Raw genomic sequence first — 21865 nt, forward strand, 5'->3', positions numbered from 1 at the left:
ATGCTAACTGGGAAGGTTGGCTAATGGCAAGCAGGTGGGCGGACAGGTGGCTCATAAAGGGTGACTGGCGCTCTGATGGAAGAGCCCGTCAGATGGAAAATAACGAAGGGTACCCACCCAAGTCTCTTGAACTGCATCCACATTTGCTTAATCCCCCATATCGCAGATGCAAAGAGACACACCAACAGTTGAAGGGAAACATGCGTGCGAAGAGACAAAAAACGAGGGAACGTCGTAGGAGTAATGAGGCATTACTTTCAACGGTCATGTTTGATTGATGACTGCCTAAATCTGCCAGTACCTGTCCTTACTGTTACATTGACACCTACACAAACGGTAGCCCGGACCTCCAAGAACGCAGCGTGATCAAATACGTTGCACCAGTGTTTTTCCGTCCTGTTCCTTGGGGGCCCCTGCCCTCCATGTGTTAGATGTTTCCCTACTTTGACACACTTGATTTTGCATGAGTGAATTGTTATCAGACTGCAGCAGAGCTTGATGGCGGGCTGATCATTTGAATCAGGTGTGTTGGAGCGGGGGAAACATCTAAAAACATGCAGGGCAGGAGGTCATCCAGGACCTGGGTTGGAAAACACTGTTACACAACTGAAAGGATGGTGCTGTTAATGAGATCCATGTGCCCAGTGATTCATTTCAAAGGAGAAAATAACAGGCTGTTACACTTAGATGCAGGAGCAGAGAATTTATAAGTCATGGCGTCCAGCTCAAAGTCTTCTGGGAACGCTGCTCTTTCGTGCATTTGCTCCTCAGCAGAAACAGGATCTTGCAAGATGGTCTATCACAGTGGTGTCAAACTGATCCAGTAAAGGGCCATGTGGCTGCAGGTTTTCATTCCAACCAAGCAAGAACACACCTGATCCAAATCAGGTGTGTTCTTGCTTGGTTGGCTGATTGGTTGGCTGATCCAAATCAGGTGTGTTCTTGCTTGGTTGGAATGAAAACCTGCAGCCACATGGCCCTTTACTGGATCAGTTTGACACATATGGTCTATCAAAACAATTTCCCAGTTCAAGTGAGAAGTGTGGAAATATGAAATAAGAAGCTCGTGATGCATTCATAGGGCGCACTCACACTTAGCTCGGTTGCTCCGTACCAGCGCCATTGCCCCTCCTCCCAGTCCCTCCGCTGGGCTGCACTCACATTGCTCCAGCCCGGTTCCGTGCCTGAGCATGGTTACCTCTTGTACATGTGTGTCCAAGTTGCGTACCTGTGCTTGTGCTTCTGCACGTGCAACCATACCATGCTGAAGCGCGACAGGAGGGCTTTTCTTTGAAATCACCAACTCTTGACGACAGACGACTGCCCCAGACACAATCAACCTCCTTGATGCTGTTGAGTCATAGCACTGCATGAGTAGTTCACAAACAATGTGAGATGCTTAATCCATTTATCCAAGATTTATACGATCAAATGCACTGGAACGTGAACCCAAAGGGCAACATCTTTAAAAGTCAAACCCTTTTTTTCCATACTAAGAATGGAAGCATTGAGAGATAGGGATTAAAGTGTTAAGACTGACGATGTTTTCTCCCGCAAAGTTTGAAAAGCAACAAGGCAGAAAAAAACCAAATGAAGCATGTTGTGAGGGAAGTGTAGTCTGCAGCCTTCATTTGAGCTAGTTCAACTAAACAATAACAGTTACTACAAAGCAGGTACAAAGACTGGCGTGTGAGCTCATATGACCCAAACCGAGAGTTCACTCCTCGTTCTTTTCTTCCCCTGCAGCCTTCAGATGACGACACCGTCAGCCTGCACTCTCAGGTCTCAGAGACAGCCCGTGCTGACGCCCTCTCACTCCTCTCCAAAATGGATTCTTGCAAAGGTTACCGAAAATAAGTATCACATATTCCCCCTTGAAAGCAATAGCCGAGACTCGGGGGTTGTTGAATGAAGTGCCTAAGAATATTGAGAGTTTATATGACGAACGCGGATGCTTCCTCCCTCTATCAGATCAGGATCTCTATGACTTTATAGAGCCAAATCCGGACGAGGATCCTGCTCTGTCAGAGTGTGATGGGCAGCAGAGCAGCCATGTGTCTTGTATAAAGGTATGAATCCTATCTGTTTATTAATAGGGCGAATACAGCCAAAAAACAGAAAGTTATTTAAAGACAATCGGTGGAAGGTTGAGAGGAGATTCAATCATTGTCAGAGGATTGGTTCCCTGACAAAGTGTGCGTGTGTGTGTCTGTGTTTTTCAGGAACTGGAAAAAGTTCTTAACATGTCCCACCAAAGCAAAGATAAAGACAGCTGGAAAGAGGAGTCAGGGTGAGTTTGTCAGTCAATGCGGCAAATGCTTCTCATCATGTCTCATTCATCGCCGAATAAAAAGCATGTGAGTCAATCGGGCCGCACAAAGAGTCCTGTGGAACTAAGGAGTCGTCTGTTCGGGGATTCCAATGACTCACCAGGGCTGCAGTGACAGTGAAGGCAATAAAAAAAGAAAGTTCCCAGAGGCACCGAGCTGCTCCACTGCAAGAGTTAATCTAACGTATATTTTTGATTCGCCAAAAAAAGAAAAATGGCTTTGAGATATCTGTGCAAACAAACAGCTCTGACATGTGCTCATAGTAGCTGACAGACGGTGAAGAGATCCTTTCAACACTTCAACACTGCAAGGAGTCATGCATGACTCAACTTGATGCCATGCTCTTTACAGACCGTTTTGAGTTGTTTGCATTATGTATTTTGTTCGCCGAGCAATGTCGAAACTTTGTAGACCGTGTACGACGTTTAATCACTACAATTTCTCTTCCAGTTCTGATAAGGAGCAGCTAGTGGAGGAGGAGGATGATGAGCTGAAGGAGGTGCTGGATCTGAGGAAGATTGCCGTGCAGCTCTTGCAGCAGGAGCAGCAGAACAGGTGCGTGGTTTTTCCCTTTGGTCTCCGCGCGATGTCACGACTTCCATTCGCTGCTCTGCTTGCATCCTCCTCTTACTTATGTTTCGTTCTTCTTCACTGAACGAAGCGTGTGGGAGTCTGATACTGATTTTGACTGGCTTTTTTAAAGATTTTGCATGCAGAAAATTACGAACGCACGAAAAGACCCTCTCTCATTCTGTTTTTCCTCAACATCCCGACAGTTTTTTTTTTTTACATTTTATCTCCCAAGTATCGCTCCATCATGACCTTTTTGCCTCTGCAAATCCTTATCAGCCTCGCATCACTTTCTGTCTTGTTTCCCACTTTCTCTCCCTCCAACTCTGCTGCTGCTGAACATTCGATGTGCGGCTTCTAGACGACGGTCCTTAATTTGCAGAGCAGAGAGTCTTATCCACCGACGGAGGGTGACCGGCCGGGCACACAGGTGGATGGACTTTATTTATCACCACCTACACACTGCTTGTATGATAACCACAGATCAGGTCACATTAATTGATACAGAAGGTCTCTGGTGTGTGTCTATATCTCAACATGCGACAGGACACAATTAATGCTGTCGCTATGCTATGTTAAAGGTGCAATGTGTAAGAAATTCATACTCAAAACAAACAGGAGTCAGTAAATCACCATAGCAACTTCCCACTGCTGCCAGCTGTGGCTGGTTAGCAGGCTGTCAGTGAGTCATGATGAGAAAATCTGAGCTGTTTCTATGCTTGAACGAGAGTCATTTTTCCTTCCCATCTATTGTGAAGCTGAGTTGCCCTTTGTCACTATGAGTTAGCGCAGAATTTCTTTTTTATCAGACATCTCTGCTTGTTAGTGTGTCTCCATAAACGGATGTCATGCTTCAGGTAACGTGAGTCACTGCAGTGGTAAATGACTAACACGGGGACAATACACCTGCGTCATGGAACAAAAACTCTTGTATTATTGTTCCGTCACTCCATAACTGAAACTGCTTCTGCTTCCATCTGCAGGTTCCTGAGTCACTCTGGGGGCTCCAGCAGCAAACCGAGGGCCCCACCTCAGACGGCTCGTAGGTAAGTGCCGTTCAGTCACATATACAGTGGTATCATGTAGAGGGCACGTGATAATAGTGACCACAGGCCGAGTAATATGGTCTGCTGTGTGGTTGTTATTTACTGTAGTTGATCGCAGCTGTTTTATGAATGCCTAAAGATGCCTAAAGACTGGGCCTTTTGGGGGGAAATTCCATTTTTTTCACACAATACACTGTAATCTGTTTCCGGTTGGTTTTGTGGAAATAGTATGCAGACATTTCCCTTTTAATATAACGTGACGTCTAGTAAGCCAAAATCTTGTAGAGGGTCCCAATTCACCTCCATTTTCCCTCTTAATCACTTGACTATTTGTTGCAATAATCCAAAACAGAAATATTTCAAGTGTTACAAAATTAAGAGAACAAAAGCTCAAGTGTCCAGCATTTCGGCTAGATAAATGACTAGCACGACTAATTCACTTTCTTTGTGAAACCATGTTTAGAGTAATCACATAACAGACTTTGGGGTTTTAACTTCTCATTCTTGTCAGTCATGAGCCATTTTTATTCTGACTGGGCTCTTATTCCAATTATTAGTTGAATATATAAGGTCCATCTTTGCCCCTTGTGTCATGCCCCTGCCTGTTTGACGGGGGGTAAATGCAAATTCCAGGGTCTCTAACGAGGTAAAACCATAGAATAAGAATACCGTATTTGCTTTTTAGCAATTAGGATCCCAAATACCGAGGCCAGTCAGGAAAACAGTCACGTTATGTTGGTGTCGATCTACAGTCGTATCATTTCATAGAAACTAATGAAAGGAATATGGGTTCATTGGTGTCTTTTCAGTCTGCCTCGACCACAGTGGAGATTCACAGCTACCTTATTGAATGTCCAGAAGATATATTTCTGTCATCTGTCCATTTTCTGTCATTAAGAAAGAATTTTTGTCCGATGCGACTTGACTGTAAACCAGTTACGTCTCTGTGGCGAACTAGATCTGTTTGTATTGATACCAAAAAAAAAAAAAAAAATAGGTCAGCTTAATCTATTTGATTTGTTTGATAATGGTAAAACACCCTCTGATATTGACGGGAACATACTGACTGGCCAGATCCTGCAGATCCCGACGTCTTCATCCTCTCTGCGGACAGCCTCTCCTACCCCTAGTCCTTCTTTCTTTGGGGAACAGAAGAACATCATAAACTGTTCGATTGACTTGTCATCTATAGCGTTTTTAATGCTACCTGAATGTGAAACAAGTCATCTGATGCTACTCATGTCTTTATCTTAGTGCTTCTCTGGATGAAGGAAGTAGCGGAGCATCGGTGCTTAGCGGACAGGTAACGACACAACATCAGTGATATTTCACATTTCTCACATCTCTCAGTTACACAGTTTGTGGTAGCACCTCCCATACCGTGTGTCACGTTGTCTCTCTGGAGGAAGCGACGATGATTCTAATTTAAAACCTTTGTCTTTGAAGCCGTCTTCCTCCTGCTCCTTTGATGGCAGCCTGAAGACAGATCAGTCAGATTCAGAGCCAAACTGGCCCGAGGTCCCGCCTGTGCTGAACCAGAACGAAGACCGCAGGCGGAACAAGTACCTGAGAAAGGATTATCTGAAGGTGTGGGCATGTACATGTCTTAAAATGTATGGTTGGTTGAAGGTGACATTTCCGCAGAACACAGCTCACTTATGGCCTGGCAGTACCTTCTTGGTTGTGTTTGTTTTTCATAGATCTGTAGATAAGCATCTGTAAAATTCTCCTCCTACACAGATTTACCCGAACAATGGATTTTTGTTTGTTGTAACCGTAGAACCGAAAGTTGAAATGTGGTGTCTATTTTTCTCTAGAGCTCATTAAACATTTTTAGTATCCTTAGTCGAACACCTGGTTGAGCGGCAACCACGAATGGGAATGAAGCTAAATAATTAGTGTCAAACAATTAAAAGGCATGCGTCTGTTCTCTCCCAACAGTACAAGTGTCAGAGTGCTCGGAAAAACTCCAGTGGAAATGACGACTGCGAGGTGGGTGTGACAAAAACTTCCCATGCGGATCTCGAGAGCTTGTTGTCTCACGACATCTTTCAGAGCTCTAACAATGCCTGATTCTGATTGTGATAAATGTGTGTTCTGCAGGAGGGCCTGCGCAGCGCTGACTTCAGCACCACTCTGACAGTGTTTGGACTAAAGCCAAGATCAGGTAAACCTCAAGCACTTGTTGGATACGATCTTTACTGTGGCACAGTCTTTTAATCATGAAACCTGGGCTTGAAAATATGTTGCCAAAGGGTTATAATCATCTACCTGTGTGGTGGAAATGTATGATATAACTCATATATGTGAGGGTATTCACATGAAGTGTGACCTCTTCTGAAGAAACCAAATAGTTACTTAGAGCTTAAGCAAGAATAGATAGCCAATGAAAGGAGTATACATAGAACTTAGTTTTGGGGCAGTTGGCTTGTAGTTGTTTCAGTAAACACTGAGACAGTGCTTCATTGTAACCCATATCTATTGTGATGTGAACACTCGTCACACTTGGAGCCAAATATTTTTTTTAGGTGGAGTCCTCCTTTCACTGGAAGTGGGGGAGGTTTCTGAGGAACTGTTGATCTGTTCTACATCAGTCCATTAGCAGTCAAGTCAAGGCACAACATGACCTGTGACTCTGTGTCTTTTGCCGACGAGTCTTATGTATGTGCACCAATAAATCTTGTTTCAGTTCGGCTAAGACATCTTGTAGATTTAGTCTTGTTATAAGTTACTTGTAAAATCATGAGTAGTGGAAGAAGTGTTCAGATTCTTAGGAAGGAGTATAAAAAACACACTGTGAAAGTACTCCATTACATGTAAGTCATTAAAAATGTTTATTAAAATATAACAGGAAAATATACTTAGTGCATCAAAAATAGGAGTATCCTAGTCAATGTAACAGTGCTCTATTATTACAGTATTATTACTTAAGTATTAATCTGGAAAAGGGAGGGCATGACTCTGACACCCATCAACGGCTTGCACTGCGCCACAATGACTTTTCCTGCCTCAAGCAAAGTGACTGCACTAAACCCGGTGGCGAGCACAGCCAAATGAAGCTGAAGTTATGCATTTTAAGTTTAAAATGTATCAGTGTTTGTGTAGCCTCAGATCAGCACTAGAATAGCGCTACCACAAGTTGGTATGTCAAGCTTTCTGATATAACAGGTGCTTCACTGTAGCAGAATCAACGCTAACCTCTCAAGGAACGAGCCAACATTGTTGTTCCTGAAACTAACAGTCGCATGACGTCACACTTAAACCAGGACTTTGTCTGCCAGTAGTTCCTCTAAGAACACTGCCCCACATTGATTCACCTACTTTGCGTTTGGCCAAAAGCGGATGAAACCTGGCAAGGTTTCTTAAAGAATCACATGATCACGTGATCTCAGGAATCCATGTGTCTCACAGGGCTGAGATTAAAGACAAAGGCATCACAGTTATGAATAACCAAGGAACCAAAGTGACAGGTTAACTGCGAATTAGCTCAATGTTTGGCATGTTTTCTTAATTTGGATTATCAGTCATTAAAAGTGATTATATGGTATAGAGTAATTATGATTAGATAAACCAAGATACATTCACTGGACTTACTTCAAAGTCCACAAGTCCATGCATTCACTTTGAATAAACAGGACCAGGACTTTGCTGACAAAAGTGCCCAGCAACCTTTTTTTTTTTTTTTTTTTTAAAGATGGTGTGCACAGATCCACATATTCATCTTGCAAAACCTACTGCGATGAATAACACCCTGAGGCACAGGACTTCTACTGCATCAGGAATTTATGCAGTAATTCTAACCAAACTTTTTTTTTTTTTTTTCCCCAAGAGTTGTGGCATCCTCATGTGCCCATACTTTGTTGCAGGTAGGGTGTAAAGATAAAAGATAACGCCAGCAGTTTGGTCGATTCCTTGACAATTTCTTCAAATTAAGATGGCTCCGTAGATAACAGTTTTTCCATATTTTGCAAGTATATATTATCAGATATAGAGCTTTGGCTCTTGGCAGACTTTCCTGGACAGAAGGGGTGGAATGCAGGTCTCTTATCTCTTATCACACTGCCCCAAAGTTAAGCTGCTTGGATCATCAGTAGTTGCTGTTTCTAGAATTTTTTTTGTGTCGCTATAACTGTGTGTTACCTGGAATTGAGAGCAGTGTTCTTTTCCTTTATTATTCCAGCCTTCACCAGAGGAAGCCGACAGGAGTACACCTCCACAGACCCCAGTTTCACCATGAGGAGGAAGATGGAGCACTTGAGGGAGGAAATGGAGCAGATAGGACTCCTGCGGCAGGTCAGACCCCTCACATTCTGTTTATGCATTTGCACAAAGCACAAGCCAAAGCATGCCAGATCCTGCTTTTGTTCCATTGTTCATACCTTGATGTGAACGAGTGACCTCAGTGAAAGGTATGGAAGTGTCACGTCGGCACTTGGTGTTGTATTAAGATGAGTCACACTGAACTGACTCATCTGATTGTATGCTGTACGTAGAATTGTGCTTCGTGTTTCACTTGTGGCTGATATTGACACCTCGCCACCACGATGCTGTTGCTTTTCAAGTTGAGCAACAACCAACTTCCTGTCAGTGAGTTTGTATCTTACTTCTAATTGTACTGCTTTGTAGAATTGATCGATTTTAGCACTAGTACTTTTCGGTCGTAGGACTGGTAGTTTTTAGTGGTGATAGTCGTACTTTCTCAGCAGCTGTCGTAGTTTATGTCAGGGGCAGCAGGTAATGAAGGCTTGGGATGGCTAACCCTTCGCTAAATTTACTGCTTTAGTCAGAAGTAGAAATGATAAGCCCATCCCTTGTGCGCATTTACGCACGAGGCACAGCAGCATAACCTCACTGATTATTTAAGTTTCTTGACAGGCAGACAGGATCGGTCGGAGCCTAATGTTAAATAATGTTCTTCTTTATATCCAAGAGAATCACTCATGCAGTTGAGCGTCATAAAGTAGTCGTCCTCCTGATAAATCCAGAGCTCCATCAGAGACATCTAAAAACATTCCTTTCGAGGTCATGTCTACAGCTAACTAGGTTTGCTGCTTAACTCTGCCGTGATTTTTGCTGCAGAGGCATGCGCACATGGATGTTCAAAATGCCAAAAGCAGCGTCTCTAATCATTAAATCACATCATTAAAGGAAACACTGTATGAAGTTGCCTAATTTATGCAGGACCCTGCCTTCCTATTAAGGAATATTAACAAGTCTTTTTTTTTCCAATTGTGATATGTGAGATGTAGTGAGTGATGGCAGACGCGAGATTTGTGCATGTCATTAGAGCTATGCTGACATGTGGTTTAATACTTTTTATGGTGTGCATGACAGTGTGGTTGTGAACATAATGGCGTTGTCCTCCATGATCGTCAAAACAAATATGATCGTTAGTCAAAGTCTCAAATCTGCTACTCATAATGTGGCACTAATACCAAGAAGTCTTGTAGGCTGCCAAGTTCTCTGGTAGAGGAGGAGATGGTTCATAACTAGCCTTTGATCTGAATGACAGCATGTTTACCGAAGCACTTTAAATGTTTGAGAATTGCTCCTGTATGACCACAAATTTGCCTCTAGGAGCGTCACAATGTTTTCAACTTATGACATGCTCAATCCCTACAACCGCAATGCTCGTTCATGAGGAAAAATTTACCAGGACGGAGAGGCATGCAAAAACATCTCGTGTGCATGGCATAAGCCAACATATTAAATTTGCAGTAAGAACAATTGGAATGACCAAATTCTTGGTAGATTGTAAACATATATGAAGAAGGTGGATTCCCGAGGACCTCGAGCTACTTCAGGCTTTGCCAAAACAAGATAAAGGACTGGAAAATCATACAAGAGGAGGCGGAGCTCAAGAGAAACGTTCACACAGATCGGAGAAAGAAAGCAAATGTACAAAGAGAGAGAGAGATGCGAGTACAAGATTGAATCTCCCGTAGGAGGAAGATCCAGATTCTGCTGGAATTGGTGTTATATTAGTCATGAATGCGACCCAAAAATAAAAAGTTGGAACGAACAATGGCGGCCATGGATGGAGATTAGGATGCTTTATGGGCTGTAAATTGTTGCCCAGGGCACCATCTTTTTCCTACAAGAGCAGATCAAATAAAAAACGTTGTGATTGAAAGTGAATAAGCAGAATGAACAAGAATAACAAATGACTCTTTGGAGCACCCGAATATAAACAGAGGCGTTATTGTGAAGCTGGAGCAGGAGTACAGAGACAGAAGAGAAACAAAATCTGTCAGACTCTCAGACACACCTCAGTTGTATAAAAAAATAACACAGTGTTCTTGGATTTAAAAAAAAAACAAAAAAAGAAACGTGACTGATGAAACAGAAGACAGCTGAAAGAGAAGATTCTGGTGATAGTGACTGTCTAGAACTACAAGGATGGAGACATGAAGTCGTGTGTCGGGAGCGTGAGCGGGCTTTTCGGGCACTTTGTTAATAAGAAGGGCACTCGCAGACCTCTGCCGGTAGTCTTTCTATGACATGCAAATCTAGAAGTGCAACCGCTCCCCTTGAGATCTGCTCCAAAATGTAATGGGTTCTGTCTTGGCCCATATTGCTACACCTTTCATGAAAATCAGGTGCGTAGATTTTCCTTTATCCTGCTGCCAAACAGGTAAAATGAAACCAAAAACTGAAACCCCAACCCTTTTGGGAATATTCACGCTGGAAAAAACCCCAAAAAACTGCCACCCACAAAGATGACATTGTGTGAGATCAGAACTAATGACAGGAAGTATGACAGTCAAAACATGTTAACGACGTACTCTACCCACCAGTTTCTGGGCAACCAGATAACATCACACCTCTGACAGATGTTCCGCTGTTACTACATGTCTACAAATGCAGTTCCAAAAGTTAAAAAGATCTGATAACCTTGATGGAAGCACACACAAGTCACAGTCTTTGAGGGGTTTTCCCAAGCCGTGGTTTTCAAAATCGATGTAAAGATGGAATACAATAAAAACAGATAAGATGGAGCATCTCTTGAGTGTCGGAGGAATAACAACACCAGCAAAAGGGAGCACGGGACATGCACGGTCAATGCTTTTTACGCTGATGAGAAGAACAGAGCAGACATTCCCCGTTCTGGCAAACCCCGCCACTTCTTTCACAACACAGGAGGTTGGGTGGGGACGTTTTTTTTGGCACTGTAATCAGGCAAGGGTTCAGTGATGGGCTGGAGAATGAACAAGCAGGCTATCCCCCCGGTGAGCTCGAGTATTCCTGGAAAACAAAGGGTGTCTGGAGAAGAGCTAGAATTCACCGCAGATCATTTCAGAGAAAAAAAAAAATACAATGAATAAAACGTCTTGTTCAACCAAGACATGCCTTTGTTTGTGAGAAGATGGAGATCCTCATGTGTTTGTTGTCGGCGCGCCCGCAGAACATAGAGTCCAGACTGAAGGTGCTGCTCCCAGACGACGTCGGCGCTGCTCTGATGGACGGGGTGGTCCTCTGCCATCTAGCCAATCACATCTGTCCCCGGTCTGTCGCCAGCATCCATGTCCCATCTCCTGCAGTGGTAAGCACACTAATGGTATTGTTTTTATCTTAAAGCACAAAAAGAGTTGTAGATTCTTGGAATGTAACACTCTGTATGATGCAAATGAATTTTTTTGCTCACTTCATGCAGTCTGTCGTTTTGATGAGTAAAAGGCATGATGATGTTACGTTACACTTCAAAAAATGATTTTGTTGGTTTTGTTTTTCTTAAGTGACTAACATGATTGATACTCTTGCCTCCAGCCGAAGCTCAGCATGGCCAAATGCCGTCGGAATGTGGAGAACTTCTTGGATGCCTGTAAGAAGATGGGTGTCACACAGGTAATATTATCAATCCATCATTGTCAATCATGCGTTACCCACCGCAGCTGTTTCACCAGATTTATGATCTTAATATTAACAGTCGAGCTCCTTAATAAAGTTAGTCACGTCCTGTCACGCACACTCACTGGCCTTGTGCAATTTTGCGGGCTGGTTTTGAGCCTCCCTCTGACGGAGAAGTGTCCCATCGATATCCTTTCATGATCATGTCAAATGTGTGCCTGATTTTTGACATTTCTTTTCAGAGTTACATACGGCACTAGATATAGAAATAGATAGAAGAGGTCTGAATAAGAGACATTCTTAAGCTTGCAACACATACTGAGAATGATCAAAATAACGTCCACACATATAGTGTTAATGGCTCATTCTAAGTGCTGTATTGTGCAAGTGACTGGACGTGTTTCAGTTTCACGAAGACGTTACACTTCTCATCCAAGAGTTTGAACTGACTGGAGGGGAGTTGCGGGTGTTCAAACTCTGTGTGGGATTGACGTCACACAGCCTTAACTGAAATAATTCAGCGCCGTGAATTCAGTGCTATTTGATCTTCAGCTCACAAGTAGGGATTTCATTTCATGACATGCATATATCCATGAGGTACGGTAGGAGCTGTCACTGAAATTTGATGTCTTCATCCAATACAATCAATAGAGGTTGTGCTGCACCTAACTCAGTTTCCAACATCCACTGCACCACTCCCTTGTGTCTGACAAATTAAATTAGGAATCCTTGTGGTAAGAACTGTATGCGTTTCATTAATGTGTGCAGTCAACTGTGCAAAAACTTAATCCTTTAATTATGAGTAAAACTACCGAAAAGCTTGATACGGTTCATTTTAATTAAACATAATGTGTTTTGAGAATCCGTTATGATAATCTGCCAGAGCCTCATCTCATAAATCTGCATGGTCAGACACCGCAACATGCAAGTGAGCGGGTATGTTTGCATAATTGCATTCCTCATAATGAGTTTCTGGTGAAACTGATGATATGCATCTCTCTGCAACCTCAGGACAAGCTGTGTTTGCCCCACCACATCCTGGAAGAGCGCGGCCTGGTGAAGGTGGGCGTGACCGTCCAGGCTCTGCTGGATCTGCCTCCATCCAGGTCCACGCAGCTGTCAGCCGTTTGACATGCGCCTGAATGTTGCGTCCGACCTTCAACCTTCCAGCCAGCCCCTCTCCCCAGCCTAAAACCCCGTCGCCAGGGACCAGAGAGCCTCTAGGGGCGAGGACCCGGTGAGCGGGGGCTCTTTGGGAGTCTGCTTCTGCCTGACTGAATCGGGAGACAGGAGGGGGAAACACCTCTGTCTCTTCATATGATGTCAGCAGCCACCCGCTTCCTGTCCATCACATTCTCACTCGTATCCTGTTCCTAGTTACTGGGGTCATCTTGTATGTGTGTGGACTATAGCAACATGACCGTGTGTTTCCTGTGTGAGCTGCGCAGTTTGGAGTTTCCAAGAAAGAGACAGACGGGACAATGAGGTCGATAGGATGACCTTTTACCCTCTCTACACGCTCAGTGATTATTGAGCCTGCAAGTGCTGCAGTACTGATGACATTTCCTCGCTGGTGTCGGAGACACCGGCGGCGAGGAGATGACAGACATGTAACTCATTCTTTCACTAAAGAGACCGACCCTGCACGCTGGCCTCGCAGCCACGAACCACTGACAGACCTCGAGATGTTCTTACACTCTTGAGTTTCTCTTTCCTTTTTGTGGAATTTATTTTTTACCATGAAAATTCATTTTGGGGAATTTATTGTACAGTGTTGTTGTTGTTGTTTTTTTTTTTTTTTAATTTACATGGTTTGCATCAGGTTCCCTGCTGTTTCCTGTATGTATCCTTTTCAGCAGCCAAGCCTGACTTTAAAAAGTAGCCTCGAGTTAATTTTGCAAAAGCATTGCATTTGAACAATCACATCTCCCCTTGCTCTTCCAGGTAGAACACGAGGCTGACTTCTGAGAAGCGCGACAAGTAGAGGTCGCGCTTGACGACATTCAGCCTTCTGTTTTCTCTCGTACTCGGGTTTGGTTCTGACATGTTTGAATTACTGTACAAAGTGTTAGCAACTCTATACCGAAGGTCTTTCTCTATACAAGCCCGCATGCACCAGGGAATGTGACACTTGACCACTGTGAGAACATGCGCTCGGCTGCAGCCAAGAGCGCTTCGGTCGCTGTTTTGTAGCATATTTTCACTGTACGTGCAAGGGTTCTGTTTTTGGAAAAAAATATTCTGTATTCTAACTTTTCTAAAGCTTTTTATACTTTCTTCCCAGTCATTGCCAATTATCACTTGCCATCTCCGTGGCGTTCAGAACATGGGCTGTGCCATGTTAGGTAGGAGTTTATCGCTTTGCATAACCTCAGATGAAACATGTTTATACGTGTATGTGTTTGTGAGTGGACGGTTCTGAGTGAATGGCCTCCGGATCACGAAGGGGGTTCAGTGCTGCTTGGCAAACCTTCCGCGCGTGGCACGGCCGTGTCTTACTGCCAGGCCACCCTGCTGTATGTGGATTCTGATACAATTCATTATTTCAGGGAAATGAAATTATTTATGTATTTATTCATTTGTTTGATATTTATGTGTTGTTGCTTTGTGCGTCTCAGCCCTGACAGTTGCGGTGCAGCTGGAATATGTTTAATTTTTCCCTCATGTTTTCTGTATGCTCCCTGGATAACCTACAGGAAACGTCTACACAAACGCTGCAAATTCAGTCATTATCTACTCACCCTCACGCCAACGGGAAGTCGCGTCAAGTTTCATAGTCCGCAAAACAATTCTGGAGCTTTGCGGCAAAACAGAGTTTCAGAATTCTAATAATCAAGTGAAATAGATGGGGACTTGTTTTAATATGTAAAGAAATAAATGGAAAGCCAAAACACCATAAACTTCATACAGCTTGTCGGCTGCCATGCAAGTCTCTGGAAGCCCTGTGATCCCAAATTAAACAGAAAGAAAAGGTCATTTTCATCCGTTTTAAAGTTGGAATTTTCACTGTAGCTGCTCAGCTAAAAGCGTTATCAAGTAACAAGTAACCACTCTGACAGTGGGTGCCTGAGCTTGACTGTGAGTCGAAGATGTAAAAATGTCTTTACTCATCAGCTTGGGACGTCAGGGCTGCCAGAGACTCTGATAACACTTGACAAACTGTATGGAGTCCCTTATTTATTTATATATTTTTTTTGTATTTTTCCCTGATCTACTTTTGTTCAGTGAAACCCCACAACTCTATTTTGCCATGAAGCTCAGTAAATGTGAAGCTTTGAAACTTCACCTGGCCTTCTGTCGCCATGGGTGCGAGCGGATCATAACTGAATTTTCATTCTTTGGGGAACTTATCCTTTGATGACTGAAAGCGGCAAGAAGTGTCATTAACGATGCATTAGTGTTCCAGCTGTCAAGCCTTTTGAATTAGGATCGGAATATGGGTGTGACACAGTCTAATTTGAGAACCACATAGTGTGGAAGTTAAAAAGAAATATATTTGCACCATTCATTAGGAATGAAAGCAATGTTGACAGCATAAAGACTCCATAAGACCTCCATAATACAGAGTTGTAGTGGAAAACATGACCCAAGAGTTTAGCGTGCTCAAAGGCCTGCTTAAGAGCTGTTTTCAGTTGAAAAGTCAAGTCTCACCCTGTATTACTCTGTGTTATGGGCCGCTTATTTATGGATTATTTCTGAAGAGCAATATCAGTCTTGTCTTGTCAAGTGGTTGGAATGTTAGTCTCCTTTGGATAGGTGAGAATTCCCTCAGGCATCCATGTGTTGCACCAATCATTTTTAAATTAAGTCTCCAACATGTAAACAAAATTGAAATGACAGTGGAAATCAAAGTAGTGCACATTATACGTTAATTATAGATGTCAAAAGTTAAAATACAGACCATCATTTTTGCTCGGAGAAAAGAAAAAAAATCATTCCTTCATTGATTTGTGGGCAAGTGCAGTACACTGTGGGGATGTGCACCATCGTCTGTACCTTCACAGCTAACTCTTACTCATCTGGATCCGTATCCATACTTGCACTGCTCACAAGATGAAACTATTTACAGAACAAGTTTTTTCATATTACACTCAAGTGAGTGAACTTCAGTCAGGGACCCAACAAGGCTTCTCCTTCATCATGAGATACTGACATGTTTCTGTAAAGACTACTGTACTGGATACTGGTTTCAGATGAGAACTCGCTCCACTCGAGTGCACCTTTGAAGAGAGGCTGTGTTGACGTCTTTCAGTGACGGGCTGACACGGCATCAGTTAATTGAGCTCCTGCTGGGTCTTTCTAAGTTTTATATATGGTGAGAACACATCAAATCAAAACAGCTGTCGGCCGACTTGATGCCATTCCAACACCTTTAAAGTCCACAAATATCATCATGTTAAAGAGAATTGTAACATCTAAAAACGTGACATATTGTGCCTTAATGGGTGGATATACTTTGTTTTTGTTTTTTTTCTGCTGCCTCATATAATTACACTATTATGTTTGTGAAATGCATCTGTGATGGGTTTTTTTTTATAGTATTATATTTATTGTTTATCAGTTCACCGGGGTATGCTGTAGACTTGATGTGACATAAGCAGCTTCTCCACTGATGAGCGTCGCCTCTTGATTGGATGCCATTCTGGAGGATAATGAAGTTAGAGATCTAATGGTTGACAGTTCAAAATCTCGAGGCTTTAGTTCACTGACTCAGACACGACTAGCATAAATCAGCTTCTGTCACTGTGTAAACGTGTTCGGATGTCCTGTTTTGATTACTGTTCCTGAGAAGCTCTGCTTCCTCTGAATAGGCTGTATTGACGTAGTTTCTGCCAAGAATTGATTCCACAGTGATACAAAATAATACACATCTTCCAGTTTATCAGGCCCAGGAAGTAAAATATGTCTCATGTTACTACTTTATGCAGAAAATTCACCTGAATTTCTATGAATGCCATTACGACTCCTGACTTCCTGCTGATATCATGACACACAGTCTGTCCCTGGCAGCACCCTTATTCACTACACATCCTTGTGCTGCTGCTTATAGGTCATCTTCTGTGCTTTTGTGTAATGTAATGTTCCAACAAGCAGCTTTTAACACAGGATAGACACATGCAGAAGAAAATAATACCTCAAAGTGTGTGACAGTGTGCTGCATCCTAGAACTGCATCTGCTGAGTGTGTTGGCTGCATTCATCACCGTGTTAATGCGTGCATTTGTTGTGAAATGGTGAAACACAAGGCGACGTGAAACCTGAAAAATCAACTGAAAACTTGTAGCACGCAGCGCAATGTTAGCATTACAGGAGCTGGACGGCTGTACCTGAGCGACAAGAGTCGCACGGCGAAAGCACTGGGACTGAAGGTAGCTTCCTACGACCTTTGTTACGGGTTTAGAGACAGTGAAGACATCGAAGCGATGCATGACCTACCTCAGGATGGCTGTGTCTTGTATTAGGGGGTTTAGATTCACATACAGGGCTCCAGAGTGCGACTATTTTAGTCGCGAACGCACCCAAAAATCTGTCAGGTGCAAGTAAACATTTTCATTTTGTTTTGTTTTGTTTTTTTTTGCTTTTTCTGAACAATTGATGTTATTCCTATTCACAATCATTTAAATTTGAACTGAAATGTATTATTGATTGCACCTTAATGAAAAAGTTAGGGGTTCCAGTGCAACCAGTATAAGACAGTGAGTCTGGAGCCTGTGGAGACTGTGCCGATCAATAGTTCAGAATGTTTCTGGGTGACTAAAATTGATGTTTTATGACTTTAGCTAACAATGATGATAACTTACTGTATGTATGCAATGATGTCTCATATGTTGCCATGTTGCCACTTTATGTTTTATGTTTTGGGCGAAATGGTCGGAAGACATTTTGGGGCCGATCGCACTGACACTAGACTGTGTTGCAAAAAAAGGACAGGAAGTTAGAACGCAAAAGGGATTATTATGTGGTTGAATCACCGTGAGTGGTTACTGCTGCGGATTTATAATTGGCACTTTTTTTTTCCGGACAAATGCGAATTTTACGACAGGGAGGAATAATCGCACGCAGCTTGACATTTTCTCGCCCGAGGACGAAAGTCAAACCATCTCTAACAAGGATTACCATCTGCTGTGAGCTTCTCCGGAGCTGGTATTATCATGATAAAACTTAAATATAGGGTAGTTTCAAAAAGCACCTTTTCCGTGAGATGTGGCACTCAACCGTGAAAACTACTATTTCCTCGTGAAACTGCCAGTTAACAGTCTGTCCAATTGCTGGTGGATATGCTAGACATGACTCACCCCTTATGTAATTTCTTAGTTGTTTATATTTTATTTGTTTTCTTGTTAACATGCACTGCTTGCCAGGACATGTAATGTCACCCAGCGTGTTTGAATATCATGCAGCCTTTTTGTTTTGCTTTTGATCCTGCATTTATTGTTTGTAAGTGTTTAATCAATTCACCACCCTGCTGGTACATGCTGGAGGTGACGCACACACCTTCATATAACTCCTGGTCAGAGCAGTTAAACTATGGGGCTTCCTGTCCTTCCTCTGATGTCTTTGCAAGCCAGCAGGTTACCAGAACAGCTGTGTGTGGCTTCCTCCAGCTCTTTGTCAGCTAACACCCTGTGAAACACGTACCTGTAAGCCGAGCTGGAACTGTTAACGAGAGCAGCGGCTTTGATTTGCTGCGTGTTTTTCTGTGCCAAAACGCAAATCATTGCTTTCATCGCAGCCAATGTCAACATCGTAGACAGGATTTCTACACTGGTTGCACGCAGGTGATCAGTTCCTATAGAGAGCGTCAGGGTTAGGGTACCATTGGCCTAAATGCAACCGTTGGAACCGATGAGTTGATGAGTTGTTTGATGATAATTCAGCCTCTTCGGGCAACCTGTTTCTGGACTTGCAGTAAACACGGATATCCAGGCCAGGACTTCCTTTTCCGTGAGAATGTCATTGTCTGATTTGAGATTTGAGATGCAAAAATAGATCAGAGAATACATTTGGGGTAATATATCGATAATACGGGTGTCAGGATTTATCGATATTGAAGATAATAAGTAACATTGTGAAAATGATAATCTTAAATCATTTTAATTTGAAAGTTAATATGAAGGCCAAAGCGTTCTGAGAATGGATTTTGGGCCAATGCATTGAGCCTCTATTTGCTCTCCACAGGTGCGACTGTTGCCCGTTGCGCTAAAGCCCACCGGAAAAAGTGACTGGTCAACACCTCTCAGTCTACAAACACTTCCCCACTCCAAAATCTTGTCCCTTGCCTAAAGAATCTGCATTTATAAGCAGCTATCTTTTTATAAAGACTATCTCATAGGTAACATGAGGATTCGGCAGTCCGAGCCATACTATCCAATCGGGTGTCTTTTTTTTTTTAGATTTGCGTCATTTTGTTAAGTTTAAGCGTGAAACTTCCTCATCTTGTTTCCTGTAATAGCGTTTCTCTGTTAAACTCTGGCAGAGGAATGGTGACGCAAAGAGGGAATCTGTTAATAAAAAGACCGCCATTGGAAGAGGACCGTTTTATTTTTGACCAAGCTCAGCCTGCTGAAGCCTCATCGTCTACTCAGAATGAGGAATCTGGATTTTGTCCCCCATCAAAAAGAGATTTCAGCGAAATGATTTTAGCGACTGATAACTATCATACAGGCAAGTGAGTAAGACAGACTTGGAAAAAAAAAATGTGCGTGACCTTTAGTACAGTATGCAAACCCTCTAATGATCAAAAGTAAAGGCTGATTGTCATGCTTAGATTTGATTGTGTGTGTGTGTGTGTGTGTGTGTTTTATCATCTGAGAATGTGTTTTACCTCAAGAACATTTCCATCTGGTTCTTCATAATATGGTTCTCCTGTTGCACAGATCCAACTATAAATAGGTTTTGTGGAAGACATTTAATGAGGCCTGGCAGCAAGTTTGTGTGTTGCTTTTAATTTACGCTCCCTTTAACACCTGCAGCAGAACATAATGAGCGTCTGCATCGAGCAAACTTAGGAGGTGCTGACCTACATGTCATGATGTGCGAGTGCAACAGGCTTCTGCATTGTTGGACTAATTACATCGGTGCCTGTAATTGGTTCACGTGTCGCAACAGCTATCAGAGTTTTGCCTGTTGCGACTGAACGCACGTCATCTCATCCAAAGAAAACAGTGAAACAGTGAGTCGTGTCTAAATACTACACTGCCAAGAACATTCAAACTGATGTACATAAGCTTTTTGTATTTTAAAACGAGACAAATGCATGCAAGAATACCGAGTGGAAGCCGAACCTCTGTACATATCATCTGTATAAATTCCAGGGATTTCTTAAACAAACCAACAAGTGTGGTCAGTATCAAATAAAGTCAAACTCTTTGCAGCTGTTTGTTTTGTCTTTATTACGTGGAACTCAGGCTGTGACCAGTCTGGAGACGTCCGTTGTGGGAGGAAATACCACAGAAGTGGTTTTGAGCATGTTTTTATCCATCTTGTTTGTCTGTGCACACTTTCAATTTGATAATATCAAAACTGGGCAAGATGTATTACAGAAACTTTACAGGCAGGTAACTGAGATCAAAAAAGGCTAACCGGGTCGCTTGTAAATCCAAAACACCACCATCTATTCCCCCCATTGTTGTCGGTTAGTCTTAAGGACCATTTGCATGATTAAGTCTCTAAAACATGAATATCAGTATATGCATCAACCTACTCCTTATCAATTCACCGATTCTTCTGGCAAGTATAGACTCCTCTTTCTTGTGGTTTCAATACACAAGCTCATGATAAGGGGAATTGTAATTCATGACTATCTTGGATTTCCTAAGAAGTACAATCTGATCACTGTGCAAGATGGAACAAATTGCAGAAATGTCCTTCCAACTGTTTAACTTCGTGAATAAAGCAGGACAAGAGGTTTAGTGAATGGGTATCAACTCGTGTTGCGACACCCTGCAGCATCAAAAATCTTCCTCCGGTGTTTCAGTCTCTCTGCTGCTGCCGGCTCTTACATCCGTAATTCTGTCTCCGTCCGATCTGGTTCATGTCACAGACAGAGAGTCCGTTCCTGTCTCTCCTGCTTCTCCGAATCTGCTTCTCACAGCCCCAGCCTGTTTCTGTTTCTCAGTCGAGCGTGACATGGTGAACATGTTTTCTGTGTTTATGTTTGTTTTCCTGCCGGAACCAAAACCAGTTTCTCTCTCAGACTGACCCTGATCCCATCTTTCCCATCTCTCTGTCAAAATCTGTTGTCTTGCTGTCAGTGCTTAATCTTTTTTGTCTGATGTCTCCTGGATGAATGTTTCACACTTTGCAGTGTCTTTGCGGTGTGAGAGCATGATGCTGACTCAAGGTTATCACTGTAGGCCGTGGCAGGAAAGAAAGAGACAGTTTGGTGTTTTAGGGCATGGAGACATTGTTCTCTGACATTTTATTGGGGCTCTGCATTGGATGCTCCGCCTGGTGATGGGCACTCGGCGCTATGATTTGGGGATGAAGCCATGGACAGATTAAGAGACCTGCATACAGTGATGCGCCCCATTCATTTCTTATGAAAGCTGCTCAGTGGCGCATGAAGCAGAAAAACCTCAGGTGTAAAAATACCTGGATGCTACATGTTGTGCGGCTCATAGAGTGTGCACACCACAGACATCCACGGACTGAGCCGGCTAACTTCCAGTTTTATAACCTTAAAGGGAATGAAATAAAAATTTGCAAAGGTTGTGACACCGAATTAAAGCTATGCATTGATTTACAGCCGCTTCTTTCACAATGTAAGCTTATTGCAAGTTATTACAAGTTTGGCCACTATGAAAACTGTTTTTGGTGCCTGGCCGATCCCTGTATAGATGATTAAATTACTTATTGGACTGCCTGAGTAGTTTGCGTTTACAGATTTCGCATTCCACTTCGATCAAACTTGTTTTTAATGCTTTAATGCCTTTTTGTTGTTGTGTTTTTTCCCCCTTCGATTCAATGTGTGTTATATAAGTTCTTGTGGATTGTACAAGATCTTGAAAGTTAAAAAGGTCTGCACTAACAGAAACTCCTCTCTCCCACAGAATACACTGCTCCTGAAACA

At 42.8% G+C, this 21865-nt stretch overlaps 1 protein-coding gene across 4 annotated transcripts in view; it reads left to right on the forward strand.

Moving 5' to 3' along the window:
- lrch2 (leucine-rich repeats and calponin homology (CH) domain containing 2) overlaps nucleotides 1-20167 on the forward strand; it is a 37758-nt gene extending 17591 nt beyond the window's left edge. For all 4 annotated transcript variants that reach the window (XM_037119801.1, XM_037119800.1, XM_037119802.1 and 1 more), the window contains 14 exons: nucleotides 1747-1843; nucleotides 1972-2069; nucleotides 2223-2290; nucleotides 2781-2885; nucleotides 3262-3330; nucleotides 3884-3946; nucleotides 5201-5249; nucleotides 5393-5533; nucleotides 5888-5938; nucleotides 6050-6113; nucleotides 8127-8239; nucleotides 11352-11489; nucleotides 11714-11791; nucleotides 12806-20167. In XM_037119801.1, coding sequence (XP_036975696.1) covers nucleotides 1747-1843; nucleotides 1972-2069; nucleotides 2223-2290; nucleotides 2781-2885; nucleotides 3262-3330; nucleotides 3884-3946; nucleotides 5201-5249; nucleotides 5393-5533; nucleotides 5888-5938; nucleotides 6050-6113; nucleotides 8127-8239; nucleotides 11352-11489; nucleotides 11714-11791; nucleotides 12806-12925 — 1254 coding nt within the window. In that variant the 3' untranslated portion in view covers nucleotides 12926-20167. The remainder of the gene's footprint in view (nucleotides 1-1746; nucleotides 1844-1971; nucleotides 2070-2222; nucleotides 2291-2780; nucleotides 2886-3261; nucleotides 3331-3883; nucleotides 3947-5200; nucleotides 5250-5392; nucleotides 5534-5887; nucleotides 5939-6049; nucleotides 6114-8126; nucleotides 8240-11351; nucleotides 11490-11713; nucleotides 11792-12805) is intronic.
- The last annotated feature ends 1698 nt before the right edge of the window (nucleotides 20168-21865 follow it).

Source organism: Acanthopagrus latus, chromosome 13, assembly GCF_904848185.1.
Source record: "Acanthopagrus latus isolate v.2019 chromosome 13, fAcaLat1.1, whole genome shotgun sequence".
NCBI lineage: Eukaryota > Metazoa > Chordata > Actinopteri > Spariformes > Sparidae > Acanthopagrus > Acanthopagrus latus.